Genomic DNA, 20,677 nt, shown 5'->3' on the forward strand with positions numbered 1-20,677 from the left:
TTGGATTTGATACGATCACATTTTTAAGGAGTTTTTGAAAGATTTTCGAAAAAAGGACAAAAAAGACCCCTTTGATGAACCATGAGGGTTAAAATTTTGAACAAAAATATTTCCCACACCCTCCTAAGTAAAGTTGCCAAAGACACTATATACCTGAAATGCAAGGATTCCAAGATATCTAAACTCGAATATTTCGAAAAATTTAAAAATAGGCTGAACTTGCCCCGCCTATTTTGGTTACTTTCCGACTTAAACTTTAAAAACGCCGATATACGTGTCTCATATTTTTAGATCTACTTTCAATGTACCCGGTTTTTCCCATCATTTTGAAAAAAAATGAATTTTGTTGCACAGTGTAATAGGTTAAAAATGAGAAATCTCCCACAATTAAAGACATGGGAACATTTATAATTTGCCTGATAGCTTATGGCCTTAGTAACCAATGCTGCCTTCTTATTAACTTTGTATTTACTACTAGTTAATGAAATAAATAAAAAAAATAAATAATTTACCTGAACATTTAAATTGTACCTCCTTTATACTTCACCTTCATGCATTTTTCCAGGATGGAGTCCATCAAACCCAAACCCATTTTGAGGTACGAGTCAAGGATATTCAAGACAAACCACCTGTATTTTTAGAATATAAATCAAATGTTATTGACGAAGACAGTCCCATTAACACCTTGGTTTTGAAAATTCAAGCCAGGGACGGCGATACAGGAGAACCAAGGAAAATTGTCTATGATTTGGTGACAAGTAAGTTCACAAAAAATATTTTTATTATATGGAAGTCTTTTTGAACTTGTTATATCTTTTTCTAGATCCCATGGACTATTTCCTATTGGATGAACACACCGGTGAATTGCGCACTGCCAAACCTTTGGATCGTGAAGCCTTGCCAGATGGTTCGGGTATAATGAAACTTACTGTACGGGCTCGAGAAGTTGTAAATGGTGTACCCAGCAATGATCCCATGGAAAGCAGTACCACAACGGTGACAATTACAATAAAAGATGTTAACGATTCTCCTCCCACCTTCAACAACAAGGAATATGAAGTATCCTTGCCAGAGAATACAGCCATTGGTACCCCATTGGCATTGGATATGAATGTAACGGATCGTGATGTTGGCATTAATTCTAAATTTTCTCTACGCTTGGAAGATGTCTCCGATGTCTTTGATGTTGAACCAAAATTTGTAACAGGGTTTTCTCAAGTGCACATACGTGTCTCGAACGGCACTCTGGATTATGAAAATCCAAATCAAAGAAAGTTTATTGTCCTAGTGATTGCCGAAGAAACCGATACAAATCCCAAGCTAAGTTCCACAGCCACCATAACAGTTTCTGTTTTGGATGTAAATGACAATAAACCCATGTTTGAAGAGCAATCATATTCTGCATCCATATCGGAATCTGCCTTACCGGGGCAATATATTACCACAATAACCGCCAAGGATTTAGATTCGGGTAATTTTGGTGATGCCGGCATACGTTATAGCTTATCGGGTAATGGTGCGGAACTATTTGATGTTAATGAAAAAACCGGTGTTATTTCTCTGGCCGATTGTCATAACAAGAAGCCTGCAACCGGAAATCGGCGACGCAAACGTCAATTGGAACAAAACTATTTAATGAGCTATCGAGGCGATGAGGAGCTAAACAATGATGCCACCTTTGAGTACAAATTAATCAATACCCCAGCACCAACAACACCATCCGCTTCATCATCATCAGATGCCAGGGATGTTAGTAATGAGCTGATGCCAAATAGTGTGGAAAATCTTAATACCTGTTTGGATTATGAAACAAAAACCACATATTTCTTGGCCTATAATGTGAGTGGGAAACTGAGTTAATTAACTAACAATTTGTTGACATGCGTTTTTTTCTATTAAAGGCACGCGATGATGAAGGAAGGGGACAAAATACCGTAGTTTCCTTGCGTATTTCTGTTTTAGATGCCAACGACTCACCACCCGTTTGTGAAAGTCCACATTATCGCGCTTCGGTTGATGAGGGTTCACATGTTTTTGATGCTCCCTTATTTGTAAAGGCGCGAGATGCTGATACCGTTTCAGATATTACCTACAGGTAAGTGCCCTTTTCATAACCAACTCAAAAATTGAATTTTGTTTTTAAGTATAATTATGGATTTTTGTTTGTTTTCTTTTCAGCATTATTGGTGATAAACATATCAAGGACACATTTGTCATTGATAAAGAAACTGGCCAAATTACCATCCGTCCGAATGCAACCCTTGATGTTACCCACTTAAACAATGATAATTTAGTATTTGCTGTTGAGGCCAATGATGGTCTTTATACTGCAAATTGTATGGTAAATGTTACGGTGCGAGATGTCAACAACCACAAACCACGGTTTTTGTCCGATATCTACGAAGCTGAGGTAGAGGAAAATTCCGAAATCGGGCGAAGTGTGGAAAAATTAGAAGCAGAAGATTTGGATTCGGGTGTAAATGCCCAATTGAAGTAAGATATAGATTGATGATTTCATTTAGAAATATATTTTAAAAACTGATTTATCTCTCTCAGATATCGCATACAACAGGGAAGTTTCGATGATTTTAGAATAGACGAGAATACCGGTGAAGTATTTGTATCACGAAAATTGGACTATGATAAACGTAATACATATGAAATTGAAGTAATTGCCATGGATAAGGGTACACCAAGTCTATCGGGCACTGCTACATTGACTGTAAATATAAAGAATAGCAATGACAAGGATCCTTATTTTACACCGGCCACTCAACATGCAGAGGTAACACATTTATTGGTTGACCTTTTTGTGACTGAATACAACATGCCTTAATAATTATTTTTTGTAGGTTCGTGAGGATACTCCTGTTGGTACCACCTTCTATACACTGCTAGCCATTGATCCTGATGTTTCCTCACGCGATGCCTTGGAATTTGCTGGTGTTAATTTAACAGCCGTTAACAAGGATGGCAAGGAAGTTGAAAACAGTGAACAATTCAAGGAATATTTTACAATTACTCGCAGCGGCAATGTTGTTGTCAATAAAAAACTTAATCGAAATTTATTTGCAGTAAGTTTCACTTACATAATTACAATTCATAATCATATAATAAAAAAAATAAATTTATATTTCATTGCAGATTGTACGAATAAATGTCTTGGTCACAGATAGTACTGCACCTACTGTACAACAAGGCATGGGCCTATTGATAATACAAATTATTGATGTCAATGAAGTTGCTCCGGTATGTATGGCACAATGTTTTCAATTTAATTTCGTACTTTTTATAAGGCACTCATGACCGGGGAGTGATTCCAATGATTCGTGTTCATAACGTACTGATGGTTTCTTTAGATGTTGATAGAAATCGGAATAGATATTTCTTAAATAAAGAAATTAAATTTGTTATAATCTGCATTCTATAGATGAAAGATTTTAATACCCACAATATGCAAATAGCTATGACAATTTTTATCGTCATTGCTGTTAGAAATATAACCAATATGCTGACTTTACTATTGACCGTTGGTGCATAGTAATACAAAGTTAAATAACCCAAAAGAACTTCAACTGCATTCAAAAGTATGTGGTCTATGGCCTGAGCCAATAAGGGTGGTATTAAGAGATGCGGCAAGGCTTCTGTTAATATCGGGAACCTAAAGGATAATAAAATAAATTACTTTATGAAATCAGAATATGTAGCAGCAAGTTTTCATGGCCCTAAACGTGGTAAATCAAAATCTCCGATAATCCTTATAATATGGACCGTCTTTTAGATCATGGGTTATTGGGATTCTATTGTATATGATTAAAAACCTGCCATAAAAATGCTAGCCACATTTTTTGAGTATTTCGTCTACGCAATCTTATATAAAATCATATTTAAATATGTACTTACATTGCAATAATATTTGCTGCCAATGTTACATGACCAGCCACAAATTTTGATATATGCAGCAAAGAAATTAACCATACCAAGACATGATGACACAACAAAAATGATGAGTCACAGGGTTTTGATAAATAGAATTCCACCTATTATGTATTTTTTTATTGAATTTTTAGTCTCTTTTAGCGGTAAAATGAAAGCGTTTAGTATAATTACCTCTTCAAGATTTCTTTGCAAACGATATGGATTTAGACTTGTGGCCTTAAAAAGTATTATAAATACATTTAACGATAAAATTTGTAATTTCCCAAAATCTACATCCGAAATTAATGACATGTTTTTAAAAACAAAAATTTGTTATGAATTCAAAAAAAGTAATCTTGCAAAGTACACATCGTTCATTTACTCAAAGAGTGACACATCTCAAAAAATCCAGTTTCGAGAAAAAATGCCTTTAAAGTTATCGATTGAAATATGACTTCCCAATTTAAAAAGATTATTACACTAAAAAAGAGAATAACCACTTGGACCATATTTTGCAAACAGCTAGCCAGTTATCAGTGCAAAATTTCTGTGCAAGATCAAGCATGATTTGAAGTGCTTTAGTGATTCATAAACTTAACGTTTGTGTTGATTTATGCCAAACTTGTAGTAAATGAGCTGTAACTCGATGAGTTTTCGAGATATCAGCATGAGAATTTGACTCAAGATAAAGTAGAGGTCGTAAAAAATGGAAATTGCAAAATCAGAAAACGCGTTTTTTTAGTTACGGCACTCTTTGGGTATTTATTTTATAAAATTTGTATCTTGCTTACATTTAAATTTGTACTTAAAGAGATGGTTTAAAACCTTACACCTATAATTAAACATTTAATGCAACACACACATAGTTTATACTAAGGTAATAAATGGAGAAGGAAAAGATGACAAAAACCCTTCAATAAAATAAACTTTGAGTAAATGAGCGACATGTCGACTGAGGTAGCACATGGAGAATTGTAGTGAAACAAGTAAAAAAGTATCAGTCGGCTTTGCCGACAGAGATATACCCTCAGCCTGTGTATATTGACACAATTCTTTTCCAAAAAACGTATGTATTTAGGGGGTTTTAAAAATGTTGGGCCTTTGAACCGACAAAATTGTTTATTAGGATTAAAGATCAAAAGTTTTGCGGAGGAGATACTAAAAGGAATGGATCGACATTGACCATTATGGAAGTGGATCTACAGCCACTGCATATGGTGCCATAGAGGGTTCTTACACACTTCGGGCTGTTTGCTCAAGAAGTATGGACTTGCCCCTGAAAAAACTTTTACCATCGTAATTGAGGCAGCAAATCGTCACCATAAATGCCGGAAGACGTAACCCACAAAAATAAAACTTTACAGGAGAAGCAAAAAACGTTATAATATGAAAACGGTGTTATAAAATATCGAAAAATTTTAGTATCGTGTTTTAAGACAGAGAAGAAATATATTTTTTGAAAAAAATTAATTTTTTTTCCAGAATGTTAGAAGCTGTGTGGGTTACGTCTTTTGGTATTGTATTTTTCTGAAATACTAAAAGACGTAACCTACAATTTATTGAGTATACATTTGAAGAAACTAGTATAAATGAAAAATTATAAACAAATTAGGACTGGTTTATTGGCCTACGCGGTTAAGCGAACTTTAAACTAGCCATCTGACGGTGTTGGGTTCAATTCCCAGTCTTGACGTTGATATTTCAATGGACCACAATTAGGTGAACTGTTTATTCCAACCATCACTATAATTACTTATAATTTCAATTGTATTAGACGATATTAAATCTGGAATATTATACTTATTGCTGTATTTAAGTCAATTTATTGACAGAATATAGTTCATATAAATTAAGTGATCTGTAACAGTTTAAATGTAACTTTTAATTGTCATAAGGAATGTTGTCATAAAAGTAATGACAATCACTTGGAATTAAGCGTTTTAAGTCTTGCAGGTGTTGAAACTTTTAGGGAGGATCCACTGCCGCAAAATTTCCGGAACTTCTCTATGGTAGTATCTGGTAGTCGTCTTTGATATAAGTTTTAAAAAAGATTATACTGCTAGAATCAAAAGCCAATGCTCGCAGTGACTGTATGATCTCCTGTCTTTTTGTATAAGTAAACCAATACAGAAAATTTGCGTTTTTCTCTGGACCTATTGGTTACTACAATCAGTTGATCTCTATTAAACCATGGGTTGGTTGACAAGACCATATTTTGACAATATACACGTTTTCGTATCAACGCCTCAAATTTTGAATATTTCCGTTCGTTGTTTCTCTTGGAAAAATTAACAATATCGAGACGAGCATTGTCTTCTGAATAACCACTTCCTTTTGTCCGGTTAACATATTGTTTTCCATATGTGCGTTTTAGATGTTTATTTAAATCCGGGCATAGGGCTTCTGTCATCATCTTCAATTATTTCAATTATGGATTTTTTCTCTAAGACCAGTAAAAACCGTCTAAAGTCAAAGTTATTGCTTTAAGAATTAAAAGAATGGCATTTGTGATTTTTGAAAAAAGCTACCATAATTGAGATATCGTCACCTTAGAGTCAAATACCACATATGGATAAATAAGCCGAATAAGAGACAAAACTGTTAAAATAACTACACCATGTGATAGGTATTTCTATACGTTACCCATTATGTAGTAATCGGTTCAGTAGAACCGGGTCTAACCCGGTTTTGAACCTGGACTTTCGGGTCAAATAACCGGTTAACCGAATCCGCCCCCGTGGTAATTATACATTAACTCAATAAGCCCTCCCTCTGGCATTATAATTGCTGCAAAAATCAAAGAATACATTGTTTGTACTGCTGTTTAGTTTTGAAATAATGTGGGTTACGCCTTTTGTGTTCTATGAAAATTACTGTATGCTGTTACGTCTATTGGCATTTCTTGAATAGGATCGTTATTTTTAAACGTAGAAGCTTGAAATTTTGCCAGAGCATGTATTTTAGCTTAATATATCAGATTCCATCAAAAAACGAATTTCGATTTCCATGTCGGTTACGTCTTCCGGCATTTATAGTGACGAAATGGAACTTGCTTCAACAAAAATCAAAGTGATCCGATATCAGGTCTTAAAGTGAACTTATCTGAAATTTTGTATGGGATGTAGCGGATGGAGTGGACAAATATAGTCCATATTTGAACCTGATATCTGGTAGAAATATTAGGATGTGTAAAGTATGGACCAATTCGGCCACTCCCTTCAAGAGTTACCGTACGAACAATTTTTCCGAAAATTTGTGAACTTTTGTGGGGGAGGTACCTGAAGGAGTGGACCGATATGACTTATCTTCGAACTTAAACTATGTTTGGACAAAACACTATTAAGGCCAAATTTTGGACCGAATCGGCAGATCCGTTCGAGAGTTATCTTGCGCTCCAAACACCTCACACGGTGTCATAGGAGTTTTTTTTTTTTGCAAATTTCAGGCTATTTTCTCAGGAAATATGGACTTGCCCCTGATAAAACTTGTACCCTCGTATGGGGGGCAGTGAATACAAGTTGCTAAAACAAAAATCAGAGCGATTCGAGAGATGGCCCTAAACTGAACTTTTCCGAAATTTTGTGTGGGAGGTACCCTAAGGAGTGGGCCGATTGGGTCTATATTGAAACATTATCTAAGTTTGGTACACATTTCACAATGGGCAAAGTGTGGACCAAATCGGTTACTCCCTTCAAGAGTTATCGTGCACACAAATTTTCATCATCCGTTCGAGAGTTATCGTGCGCTCCAGCCAGACAGACAGACAGACGGACGGACATTGCTCAATCGACTCCAAATTGTCTGAAACACATTTCGTCCAAACATACCAAAAGATATTCTCATAGAAAAAAAGTTAGATGGTCTGTGTTGTGAAAGATTGATGAGACTTCAAATACGACGTTGACTACAATTGAGGTTTAAGATTGTAATTTGGGAGTCCCGGATCCCTTAGGTGCTACATCATCCGACAATCTCGTTCCCGAAAATATTACAGTGTCCCGGTACCAAACCGAAAGTGATTTGATTCTGTACTCTTAATAGCAGTTCTCTACAATGTGAACAACCTTGGATTTGAGTGAAGGAGTGAGTGCCTCTTGCTTGCCTACAAACATCGCTACCGGCCTCTCAGAACTACTTAAGTTGACTTGTATAAGCTCTATGGCCTTAAAAATACCAGCATTTCCGCTTGGAATTCGGTACAGATCTGATTCAAAGTATATGGTCGCCTGACATCGGGCTCATGGCAGAAAAGTCTGGACAAATTCTCTATAAGATTGACCTTTATGGAATGTTGTAGATTTTACCGTTATTGAAATATATAAGTTCAAATTGGGACAGTGTATTGACTGTATCGCCTCCTTATAAAACAATGTAATGACGGCAAATTCTCATATTAAACTTATATATGCAAAAATGGTACAGGCTAAAAAAAATTATGAAAGCCAATCTTGTACAGAATTTTCTCTGCTACAATATTTTCTTTATTCCCATTTTGATAGGATTTGCAGTTTTCAAGCTAAATCATGAAGACCTAAGAAAAAAGTCGGAAAGTTTGATCTGAACCTCTATATCTCAAAAATGGTAATAGCTAGGAAAATATTAATCAGCCAATCTTGTAGGAAATTTTCACTGCTACAACATTTTCTTTAGCCTCATTTCGATAGGACTAGCGGTTTTCAAGCGAAAACCTAAAAAAACCCTAAAAATGTGAATTTTGATTGCGATTTATTTAAAAATCTCTCCAACGATTTTTTCTTGTTTTTGGATTTTTCTCACCTATGAACATTGCTGTTTCAAAATCAGCAAAAACTTATGTATTTCGAAACGAAAATGTGTGCGCATGAAACACACCCAAACTTTAGTTTTGGAAATATTATTGCCTTTTCTTTTCATTCAAAACAAAAAACAAATTTGAAAAACACACTCAAATTTGGTAGTTTTTCTTGCGGATTCATTTTCTTATCGACATACATGAACAGGCCCTTAAAGTTAGTTAAGGCGCACCATGTATGACATTATTTTATAAGGAAGCGATCGAGTCAATGTATTGACATAATTTGAACTTATATATCGAAAATGCCAGAAAGACAGTCTTGTAGAGAATTTTCTTGGCTACAACACCTTCATTAGTCCGATTTCTAGGATCTGCGGTTTCCAAGCAAAATCGTGAAAACTTAAACAACCCTTAAAAATTCCAACTTGAATCGCGATTTATTTAATTTAAAAAGCGCTCCGGCGATTTTTTTAGTTTTTGATTTTTCTCATCTATGAACATTGTAGTTTCAGAATCCGCAAAAATTTCCGAGGTGTAAGCACCTTTCATTTAAATTTGCTTCAAGAGCACCGTGTAAAGTAACTTCTTTCTCTATCCTCTACTTGATCGACAAGTCTTCTCATAGAAAATAAACAGGTTCATATGGTTTAATAAAAAAGTTCAGATGGTATTAATAAAATTCTGGTCCAAAATCCTCTCTCCTCCAAAGAATATACAAAATCGTCACATAGAAGATGCAAATATCGTCTCACTGAAGCCTTAAACTCTTCATTGAACTCCAAAAGGCCTTTTCAAAGAATTCTGGTTAAAAGGATCTCATTTAAGACCGTAATACTTCTCATCGATTCTGACACAAAAGGGCTTCCAATAGAAGGCCAACCTATCCTCAAAAAGAAGCTCAAAATTAACTCACAAGAATCCAAATCCATCAGGATGTGGTAGATGAAAAGCACTCAGTGTGCTTTCGATTGATTCTAAGGGTAAACATCAACGCTGATAACAATCTCGTTGCAGAACCTGACTTAAAGATCATATTTTCATATCCTAGAATGCATAATGGGTTTCTAATAGAAGAACAAATTCGAAGTCGACAAAAATCTCTTCTGAATTAGGATGAAGTTCTCATAAAAGATGGGAAACAACAAAGGTTTCAACAATGTGCGATTAGACCTCATAATCCCGTTAAAACATTTCATTCCTTTTATTACTATCTAACGTTTCATTTTTGGTTTCATCACAGAAATTCAGTTTACCCTGGACACCCGAAAATCCTGTGATCAAACTTCAAATGGTCGAAGAACAACCCGTAGGAACCGTGCTCACCACTTTGCAGGCTTATGACGAAGATTCAACAATTGGAGAATATGATATAACCGACAATGATTACTTTGAAATTAACAAATCGTCGGGAGTAGTAACATTGACCAAACGTCTCGATTATGAAACAATTAAGGAAGTGAAATTTATGGCAACAGTTAGTGATACAGGTGTACCACCATTAACCTCAACGGCTGATGTTATTGTGGATATCATCAATCTAAATGACAACGAACCGCAGTTCACCCAAAATGAATATTATTTTAATATAACAGAAAATTCACCTATTGGTACTGTGGCCGGAAAAGTGGAAGCATTCGATAAGGACTTGGGAGCATTTGGTGAAGTGACGTATTCACTTATTGGAGAGAATAATAAATATTTTACTATTGATTCATATACCGGCAATATAATGGTATCGGATTCTTCGATATTGGATCGAGAGAAAGTTAAGCAGTTGACATTGACAGCGGTGGTCAAGGATAAGGCACCTACCACAGTTCAAAAGTCCACTTCAGCAGCGGTAAGTTTCGAAAAGCTATATTGAAAATTATACCTTAATTTCTCCTTTCATAGATCTATTTAAATGTGTTGGATGTAAATGATAATTCCCCGGAATTTACACAAAACGAATACACCTCTACTGTGGCAGAAAATGCTGCTCTAAATCCCCCAGCTGCCGTATTGCAAGTTAAGGCTTTCGATTTGGATGAGGGAATATTTGGAGATGTGCGTTATGTCATTATTGCCGGTAATGAAGAGGGTCTCTTCCGTTTAGATGCTCAAACTGGTATTTTGTATCCCGCAAGAAGTCTTAATGGCCAAAAAGGCGTCTACGAATTGACAATATCAGCAAGAGATACTCAAGGTTCGGGCACTGTGGAGGCCACCACAAAGGCCATAGTCAATGTTATGGGTGTTAATCAACATCGTCCAGTATTTATAATACCAGCCTCATCGAATGCCACCATTGAAATACCAGGGGTAGGTTACAGGAAAAATTGCAACCCCCCACCAAAGAGAAATAAATTTTTGTTATCTTTTTTTAGGATGTTGTTCCAAAAGACTATCTAATTTTAACGGTAAAGGCAGCTGACAATGATACCGATGAAAATGGTAAAATTGTTTACCATTTGCAAGTAAAGGATCAAAATCTTCAAGAGACGGATGAGTTTAAAATTGATGCCGAAACTGGTGAATTAAGGACTAATGGTGATCTCCAACGCAAGGAAAAGGCAAAGTATGTTGTGGACTAAATATTAGGGTGATGATTTGTTTATAACCTCAGCCTTAAGCCTAAAGAAGGTGGAACATACACTTTCATACGACCAAATTGTGCCTCGTCGAAATAGTGCTTTTAGACGAAATCCGTTTCACAATTTGGAGTCGATTTAAAAATGTCTCTCTGGCTGGCTGTAGCGCACGACAACTTATCAACAATTCGCTCCAAAATTTGGCCTTCGTAATATTTTGTGTAAACAACTTTGAAGATGGGCCATATCTAATTCCTTAAAAATACGGCAAAGATAATTTTGCTTCATCTATAAAAGCAGTGTGACAACAATGGGAAAAGCATGGAAATATTCCAATAGAACAATTTGCAACATATCGCAACATTGAAAAAGTTCAACATTTTTCGCAAAAATGGTGGGTGCGATAACTCCCGAAGGGAGTAACCGGTTTGATCCACATTTTGCTCATCGTAATATTTCTACCAGTCATAGAATGTGGAGAATGTGGACTATTATATCCGTCCACTTCCTCGATTACGTCCCCACAAAATTTCGGAAAAGTGCAGTTAAAGAAAGACATACTCTTGAATCGTTTTGATTTTTATACCCTACACCACTATGTGGTAAGGGGTATTATGTCTTTGTGCATTTGTATGTAACATACAAAAGGAAACGAAATAGACCCATAGTTCCTTTTGGGGATATACATATAATCACTTTCTGAGTCGATTTATGCATGTCCGTCCGTCTGTCTGTCCGTCTGTCCATGTATTTTTGTTCGCAACGTACAGGTCGCATTTTTGGTCCGATTCAGCTGAAAATTGGGGACTACAACTTTTTTAGCCATAGAAAGGACGCTATTGCTTTTGGTGAAAATCGGTTCAGATTTGGATATAGCTCCCATATATATTTTCGCTCGATTTCACGTATTTGCTGCACCAAACACGCTATATACGTCCAATTTTGATGAAATTTTGAATGTGTGACTGAATTCCGTCTACAAATAAGTGTGCCAAATTATATAGAAAACGGTTCAGACTTGGATATGGCTCCCATATATATTTTCGGCCGATTTCACGTATTTTCTGTACCAAACACGCTATATATTTCCGATTTCGATGAAATTTTGAATGTGTGACTGAATTCAGTCTAGAAATAAATGTGCCAAATTATATCGAAATCGGTTCAGATTTGGATATAGCTCCCATATATATGTTCGCCCGTTTTCACGAATTTGCTGCACCAAACACGCTATATACGTCCGATTTTGATGAAATTTGGAATGTTTGACTGAATTCGGTCTACAAATAAGTGTGCCAAATTATTTAGAAATCGGTTCAGATTTGGATATAGCTCCCATATATATTTTCGGCCGATTTCACGTATTTTCTGTACCACACACGCTATATATGTCCGATTTCAATGAAAATTGGAATGAGTGACTGACTTCGGTCTAGAAATAAATGTGCCAAATTATATCGAAATCGGTTCAGATTTGGATATAGCTCCCATATATATGTTCGCCCGATTTCACGAATTTGCTGCAACAAACACGCTATATACGTCCGAGTTTGATGAAATTTGGATTGTTTGACTGAATTCGCTCTAGAAATAAGTGTGCCAAATTATATAGAAATCGGTTCAGATTTGGATATACCTCCCATATATATTTTCGGCCGATTTCACGTATTTTCTGTACCAAACACGCTATATATTTCCGATTTCGATGAAATTTGGAATGTGTGACTGAATTCAGTCTAGAAATAAATGTGCCAATTTATATCGAAATCGGTTCAGATTTGGATATAGCACCCATATATATTTACGGCCGATTTCGCGTATTTGCTGCTCCAAACAAGCTATATAAGTCCGATTTCAATGATATTTGGAATGTGTGACTAAATTCGGTCTGGATATAGCTCCGATTTATATTTTACATATTCACAGTGGTGTAGGGTATCATATAGTCGGCCCCGCCCGACTTTGATCCTTTCCTTACTGTTTTTTTTTGCAACAGGTTGTTCTCGTTTCAGAGAGAGAGAGAGAGAGAGAGAGAGAGAGAGAAGTCTCCCCTGTCTCGTCTGTGATGTTTGTGGAACAATTATATTATTGTTCTCGGTTCCCTATAACGAGGGTACAATTGTTCAGGGGTCCATACTTCTGATATAATGGTCTTAAAGCACTCCTTCAGGTACCTCCACCACAAAATTTCAAAACTTTCGTTAAAATGATACACGCGATACTCTTGAAGGGAGCGACCTATTTGGTCCAAACTTTGGATCTCGTAATATTTTCAACACCTTAGGGTATTTCACTCTCAAAAGTTGAACATTTTTGTTTATTAAGTGCAGTTTAAGGTCTGTTGAGGATCCTTTGGAAATGTTTAACATATGTACTCCTTGTGGTCTTGTTGTGGCATAATGTTCCAAAAGCTCTAAATTAAACGGTGCCCAACTGAACTGACTGGTGGGCGCTATTTATATCAAATGGAATAACTCCATAATATCCACTTGCAAAATGGACTATTCCTTCAGGTATCACCTACGCAACACTTTTGAGCTTTAAAATAAATACACATTTTTTGTCTGTAAGGACCACAAAATTCTGAAAACCCCCTAAATATATAGGGGCTTATTCTGAACTAAAAGTTCCCCTGCGTTTTATATTTCCGCCGTTTCAACTTAAAGGAGATAGCGGGAAAACTCACCAGGAATTTACGTTCAGAATAACTCCTATAATTTTTGGGGCAAAGCCTAGCCTCACGCACAAAATGATTTAAAAACTAATTTAAGGGGTCGATTATATATAACAACCCAACTCCAGTTGCGTTGTCGAAAACAAATTTAAGAATACAAATTTCCATTTAATTATACCCTCAGCCTTTAGGCTAGAAAGGGTATATACACTTTCATACGGGCAAAATGTGCCTCATCGAAATAGTGGTTTTAGACCCCAAGTATGTTTGGACGAAATGTGTTTCAGACAATTTGGAGTTGATTTAGCAATGTCCGTCCGTCTGTCTGTCTGGCTGGTGCGCACGATAACTCTCGCACGGATGAACCGATTCGGTTCAAATTTTGGCTTTCGTAATATTTTGTCCAAACTTAGTTTATGTTCGAAAATGAGCTATATCGGTCCACTTCTTCCGATACCTCCCCCACAAAAGTTCCAAAATGTTCGGAAAATTTGTGCGCACGATAACTCTTGAAGGGAGTAACCGATTTGGTCCATACCTTGTCCAACGTGAAATGTGTACCAGACTTAAAAAAGGTTTCAATATGGACTAAATCGGTCAACTCCTTCTGGTAGCTCCCACACAAAATTTCGGAAAAGTTCAGTTTAGGGTCATCTCTCGAATCGCTTTGATTTTTGTTTTAGCAACTTGTATTCACTGCCCTCCATACGACGGTATAAGTTTCATCAGGGGCAAGTCCATACTTCCTGAGAAAATAGCCTGAGGTGGTTGGAGCGCAAGATAACTCTCGAACGAATCTGCCGATTCGGTCCAACATTTGGCCTTAGTAATATTTTGTCCAAACAAAGGTTAAATTTGAAGATAAGCCATATCCGTCCACTCCTTCAGGTACCTCCCCCACAAAACTTCAAAAATGTTCGGAAAAATTTTGCGCACGATAACTCTTGAAGGGAGTGACCGATGTAATCTATACTTTGCACATCCTAATATATCTACCAGTAGTGCGATTCTGTAACTCCTTAACGACAGAATTAACGACGAATGTCGGTAGTTAACGATAATTTTCGGTAAGTGCTATTCTGTATACCAATTTTAACAATTTTTGTCGGTAAATTTTGTCGTTAATTACCGAAAATTATTGTTAAGTTAACAACCAAAAAAAAGTTGTTGTTAAGTCTTAACGACAGTACATTATTGCAATATTTTGCTGATTTCTTTTAAAAACGGCGTTTTTATATGAGCATATGTTATGTTCATGAGGAGTGTACACAAGGTAAATTCTGCCTTATTGAGAAAAATCTTCTTAAAGCGTTTACATAAGGGTTAACTATGTATGATAACATGGGTCAGCTTCGCCAATATTGTGCTTTCGCCAGCGCAGATTTTATTGAAGCTGCACAAAGACCACCAAAGATAATGTTGTAGAACTTCGATTAACTCATAACTTTCCCTTGGAGGCTGCGCTGACCTTTGTCTTACATATTAAAGTGGAAAATCGTAAGCTAACGCTTCAAAAGAACTCAAGTGTGGTACTGTTATGTAAGGCTTATACCAATTCCCTTAACACTATCTTTCTAAGAGGCTTTCGTTGGCTCTTATGCCGTATTGAAGCCAAAATGCTATAAGTTTGGATTTCCGAACTATAGGTCATGAGAAATTCCATTTAATATGGGCGTGAAATTAAAAAATAAATGACTCAAATGGCGGTAACGAGGATCCACAAACGTCACCGAAGGAGCTTAATTATGTGAAACTTCAAAGTTGCATTTTTACATAGCTCTTCTTTTTATTGCGCTGTCCAAAATTTTCGCACAAAGCGCCACAACCCAAAATATGACAGCGCTTCACATACATATAGGAAGGATTTTACCAAATTTATAATTTTTAAATCATGCATTTATAAAGTACAATTCACTACAAAAGGAAGTGACCTTTTGACCAATGATCCTTACATACATACATCTATTAAATATTTTATGCCAGTAATACGTTAAAAATATGAGTCTGTTGTAAACATAAATAATGCAGCTTCTGTTGATTCACCTGAGACGGTGTAGATGCACACATGCATATTTATTTGTCTAAAAGACAGGTTCTTGTCCACTTCAAAACCATAAATTGATAAATTGGGGATATTCTATATTTTGTTTCGCCGAGCTATTACGGTGGGGGCTAATGATATATTTCTTCATATCCTGGAATAAAACCACCAAAATATATGAAAATCGTGTATTGTTCCTTTACATCCTAGAAGTACTCACATACACACTTGACGTTTTTGAAGTTGTAGTTACTCCTGGGTTTCGCATTGCAAGTATCCCACCTTCTTCCCAAGAGAAGATATTTTTACTCCTTTGCGCGTTTTATGTTCGTAATTGCGAAGAAATAATATTTTTAACTTAAAAATACATTAATAAATACCAAAATATATAATTTGACAATTTGTCTTCCCATCGATATTCGTCGGTATGTGCTAACGATTTCTACAATCGGTAACATAAAGTTACAGAATAGCACATTCGTTAACTCAACCGAATATTTTCGTTAACTACCGATGTCGGTTCGTTATTAAAAAAAGTTACAGAATCGCACTACAGATATAGATCAGGTTCGAATATGGACTATATTTGTCTACTCCTTCTGGTACCTCTCACACAAAATTTCGGATAGGTTCACTTTAAGACCTGCTCTCGAATCACTTTGATTTTTGTTGAAGCTATTTGCATTCGCTACCTCCATTACGACGGTAAAAGTTTTTCAGGGGCAAGTCAATATTTCTTGGGAAAACTGTCAGAAAGTTGTAAAAAAAACCCCTATGTCACCATATGTGGCGGTCGGAGAGCACGATAACTCTCGAACTGTTCAACCGATTTGGTCCAACATTTGGTCTTCGTCATATTATATTCATGGGCAATACCGGTCCACAACTTTCGGTACTTCTCCCCAATGTTTAAAAAATGTCACTAAAATGCTAGGACGATATCACTTGAATGGGGCAACCAAAACTTTGGATCTCCTAATATTTTATCAAAATTTAGTTTAACTTCTAAAATGGCCCATATCGGTCCTCACTAAGGGTACCTGCCCTCCAAAAGTTCAACATTTGTGTATTAGTGCAGTTAATTCCTAATCCACATTTTTGTCGGCAAGTTCAAATGTCCAAAAAGGGCCACAAAATTCTGAAGATACCTTAAATACATTTCGCTTCACATTGGCTGAGGGTATATATCTGTCGGCAAAGCCGACTGACACTTTTTTACTTGTTTTTTTTTTTTTTTACAATTAAATTAATATCTAAAGTTTCAAATCCATAATCGACCGCTAAAATTGGTTTGTGTGTGACCTTTCTAAATACTTAACGGAATTGAAAAGTTGTGTTTGTCCTTAATGTACAAAATTTTCTTCATTCGTGAGAAAAAAGGGTCAAAAAGTCATCACCCTAATACACTTGCAAAAATTTTAAATGTTGAATATAACCTTGAATTTCTTGTTTAGCTATGACCTGATTTTGGTGGCACGTGATAATGGCAATCCCAAACCCTTTGAAACACTACGTTTCCTAACCATCAGTATTATTGATGCAAATGAAAATAGACCAGAATTTCCTGATGCCAGCAATCCCTATAAGATTTCCATAATGGAGAATAATGAGCGCAATATAAAAATCGGAAAGATACAGGCCACTGCTCGCAATAAACACAATAAAGATGTTTTCTATTATATGTTACTGGGCAATGAAGATGGAGCTTTTGCTGTGGACAAAGCAACCGGAGATATTTACACAAATAAAACATTAGATAGGTGAGGAAAAAGAAAAGCTTTCCTCCTCTGCAAAGCATCTAATATTTATATCTATATTTCTTTATAGAGAAACCACTGATTTTTATACCCTCTACATATTGGCCAGTATTAAACGTGATCTCCACATTTCCGACGAAGAAAGGGCCTCATTCTCGATTAAAACTTTAGATCGTGATAACACGGTGGCCAAGGTCCTTATAACGGTCTTAGATCAAAATGACAATCCCCCCATATTTGAAACTGAGATTTATTATGCCGGCGTAAATGCCAAATCACCAATTGGTACAATTATTACTACCGTAAATGCCTCTGATGCTGATGCTGGCAAGAATGCCTATATTGAATATATGATTATTGCTTCGAATTTGTATAAATATGGAGCAACAAAGAGTACGGGTTCAATTGTGCCAAGTCCATTTGCCATTTCCCCGGAGGGTAGAGTAACAACGGGTGCATTTGTTGCCGAGTATAATCAAGATCGTTTCGAATTGGAAATTGTGGCCAAAGAAATGGAAAAACCAGAACGTGTGGCCAGAACAAAAGTTATTGTAAGTTATGCATATGCAGTTTTTCATCTATTTTCTCTTGATTTTAATACAAAATATTTTCAGGTTTGGATATATGACTATAGCCAGCTGGTCCGTGTCATACTTTCTCGCCCACCCGAAGAGGTCTATCAGCAGCAGGAAGAAATTGTGGCTGAACTGCGTAATGCCACCCAGCATCGTATTATTGTTGATGAAATCCGTTTTCATGTGGATTCTATGGGACGCATACGCATGGATTGGTCTGATTTATATTTCCATGCAGTTGATCCACAGACACAGCAAATTTCTGCCGTAGATGAAATTCTGAAAGTCATTGATGCTAATTATGATTATTTAAGGGTAGGTTAAGGCAGATGGAAAAGAAAGAATGGGAGACAACAATTGATTGCTTATCTAAACTCTTTGCAGGATTATTATGCTGGTTTTGCTATCGAGAATGTTGTACCCGCTTATATCACCATTGTACAGGAAGAATTTGATTTGGCGGTGGCAGGTTTGGTTGCATTAGTAATTGTGCTTTTTGTGGGTGTTGTTAGTTTTATTGTGTTGTGCTGTTGTCTGAAACACTGGTATGTTTAGAGATGTTTTCTTTATTGTTGATAAACTTTGATTTTAAAAGTGAATATAACTTTTTTCTTTCTTTTAGGAATCTATCAGTGCCCACCGAAAATCGTCGAAAAGAGGCTCTAATTAAGAAACAAATTATCGAAGATTTGAATACAACAGAAAATCCTTTGTGGATTGAACAGTAAGTAATATTCAACATTTTTATTGTTATTTTTTTCTTCAAAACTTCCCTTTCGGACCGTTATGTTAGGAAGCATTTAATTGTTGAAATTTTGTGTGTGAGGTTCCCCCTATGAGTGAATTAATTGATATGGCCCACTTTCGAACATAAATTAAGGGGTCGATTATGGATAGCAACTCAACTGTAGTTGCGATGCCAGAGGAGAAATTCATACAATTAAAATGAGTGAAAAGACGGAAATTTTTGTCAAATTCAATCAATATCACTACTGTAGGCCTATTCTGTAACTTTTATCGATTGAAAAGTTGTTAAAATTTCTTTTGTTTTTGTAACAACTACAAAACAAACAAATGAAATTGTTGTAAAATAAACAATGAGTAAAGTTGTTAAAAAGTTACAGAATAGGCCTACAGGGCTTTGAACCTCCAGCTATTAATTTAATTGTAAAAAAGTATAAATTTTTATGCGGAAATAGAAAATTCCATTACTAAATTTGCTGTGGGCAACGCAACTAGAGTTTGGTTGCTATCCATAATCGACCCCTAAGTTTGGATAAAATATTTCGAGATCCAATTTTACGAATTTTTTCGAACTTTTCTGGGGCAGGTACGAGGGCCAAATTTTGGACCAAGTTCCGGATCACCCCAACGCTAGCGGACGGAGCAATGATGGGTCTGTGACAGCGCCAACTACTTCAAAGCTCGTTAAACTTCGATGGTACGCCTGCGATTGTCAGTGATTACTTTTGAAGGACACCCCTGCAACCTTCTCATCTTAGACGTTGTGGATCAGAGTTGCGAAAATAAGGAATCGGTAGATTTTCTTATTCAGACATTTAATGGCATTGGCTCACGTTGCGAAGGCGGAAACCTGGCGGGTGCACTTATTGCCGAGATTCTTTATAGGTTGATATATAGGTGCTTAGGTAGGAAAGTTTCCGGATCCATCCGAAGCACATGTAGGACGGAAACAGCAAGAGCACTTTTCCCAAATTTTGTGTGGGAGGTACCCGAAGGCTGTGGACCCATATAGTCCATATTCGAACCCGATCTATGTCTGGAAAGTATAATAAGATGTGCAAAGATTGGACAAAATCGATTGTGCCTTCGAGAGTTATCGTTCACAACATTTCACAGAAAAGTTTTGAACATTTGTGGGGGATGTTGGGTGCCACCGGTATGCACGGGTGGGTGGTATGCACGCCCGCCTTGCACGCAGATGGTCGGGGGTTCGATTCCCCGGCCAAGCAACATTAAACATTTTCCAACGGTGGCAAAATACCCCTTAGTAATGTTGGCGACATTTCCTGAGTATATCAGTCTTGAAAAACTTCTCCACAAGTGGTGTCTTAAGACACGTCGTTCGGACTCGGCGATAAACAGTAGGTCCCATATCATTGAGCTAAATATGAATCGGGGTGCACTCATTGATATGAGAGAAGTCTCCCTTGTCCCGTATGGGATGTTGTGGAACAATGTTTGTGTTGTTTGTGGGGGATGTTCCCGACGGAGTGGACCGACATGGCCCATCTTCGAACATAAACTAAGTTTTGGTAAAATTTTACGAAGTGTAAAATTTGGTTCGAATCGGTTGTTGTTGTTGTTGTAGCAGCTTCTACAAGTACATGTAAATCTTTATTTTATT

The 20,677-nt window shown here is 36.4% G+C and overlaps 2 protein-coding genes across 16 annotated transcripts in view; one reads left to right on the forward strand and one right to left on the reverse strand.

The window, feature by feature from the left end:
* Window positions 1-20,677, forward strand: part of Cad87A (cadherin 87A) — a 58,588-nt gene that overhangs the window by 32,133 nt on the left and 5,778 nt on the right. For all 15 annotated transcript variants that reach the window (XM_073968180.1, XM_073968252.1, XM_073968244.1 and 12 more), the window contains 15 exons: window positions 566-758; window positions 824-1,839; window positions 1,902-2,095; window positions 2,179-2,493; window positions 2,557-2,785; window positions 2,853-3,074; window positions 3,145-3,249; window positions 9,933-10,532; window positions 10,586-10,993; window positions 11,059-11,249; window positions 17,432-17,737; window positions 17,805-18,285; window positions 18,349-18,624; window positions 18,694-18,854; window positions 18,932-19,033. In XM_073968180.1, coding sequence (XP_073824281.1) covers window positions 566-758; window positions 824-1,839; window positions 1,902-2,095; window positions 2,179-2,493; window positions 2,557-2,785; window positions 2,853-3,074; window positions 3,145-3,249; window positions 9,933-10,532; window positions 10,586-10,993; window positions 11,059-11,249; window positions 17,432-17,737; window positions 17,805-18,285; window positions 18,349-18,624; window positions 18,694-18,854; window positions 18,932-19,033 — 4,799 coding nt within the window. The remainder of the gene's footprint in view (window positions 1-565; window positions 759-823; window positions 1,840-1,901; window positions 2,096-2,178; window positions 2,494-2,556; window positions 2,786-2,852; window positions 3,075-3,144; window positions 3,250-9,932; window positions 10,533-10,585; window positions 10,994-11,058; window positions 11,250-17,431; window positions 17,738-17,804; window positions 18,286-18,348; window positions 18,625-18,693; window positions 18,855-18,931; window positions 19,034-20,677) is intronic.
* On the reverse strand, window positions 3,043-4,236 carry LOC141394255 (uncharacterized). The gene is made up of 4 exons (XM_073968315.1): window positions 4,111-4,236; window positions 3,904-4,040; window positions 3,452-3,661; window positions 3,043-3,387 (listed from the first exon to the last, which is right to left on the reverse strand). Exons 1-4 carry the CDS (start codon window positions 4,228-4,230, stop codon window positions 3,270-3,272), a joined length of 585 nt encoding a protein of 194 aa, XP_073824416.1. The 5' UTR covers window positions 4,231-4,236; the 3' UTR covers window positions 3,043-3,269.

Source organism: Musca autumnalis, unplaced genomic scaffold, assembly GCF_047663935.1.
Source record: "Musca autumnalis isolate F117 unplaced genomic scaffold, ASM4766393v1 scaffold_1, whole genome shotgun sequence".
In the NCBI taxonomy this organism is placed as follows: Eukaryota; Metazoa; Arthropoda; class Insecta; order Diptera; family Muscidae; genus Musca; species Musca autumnalis.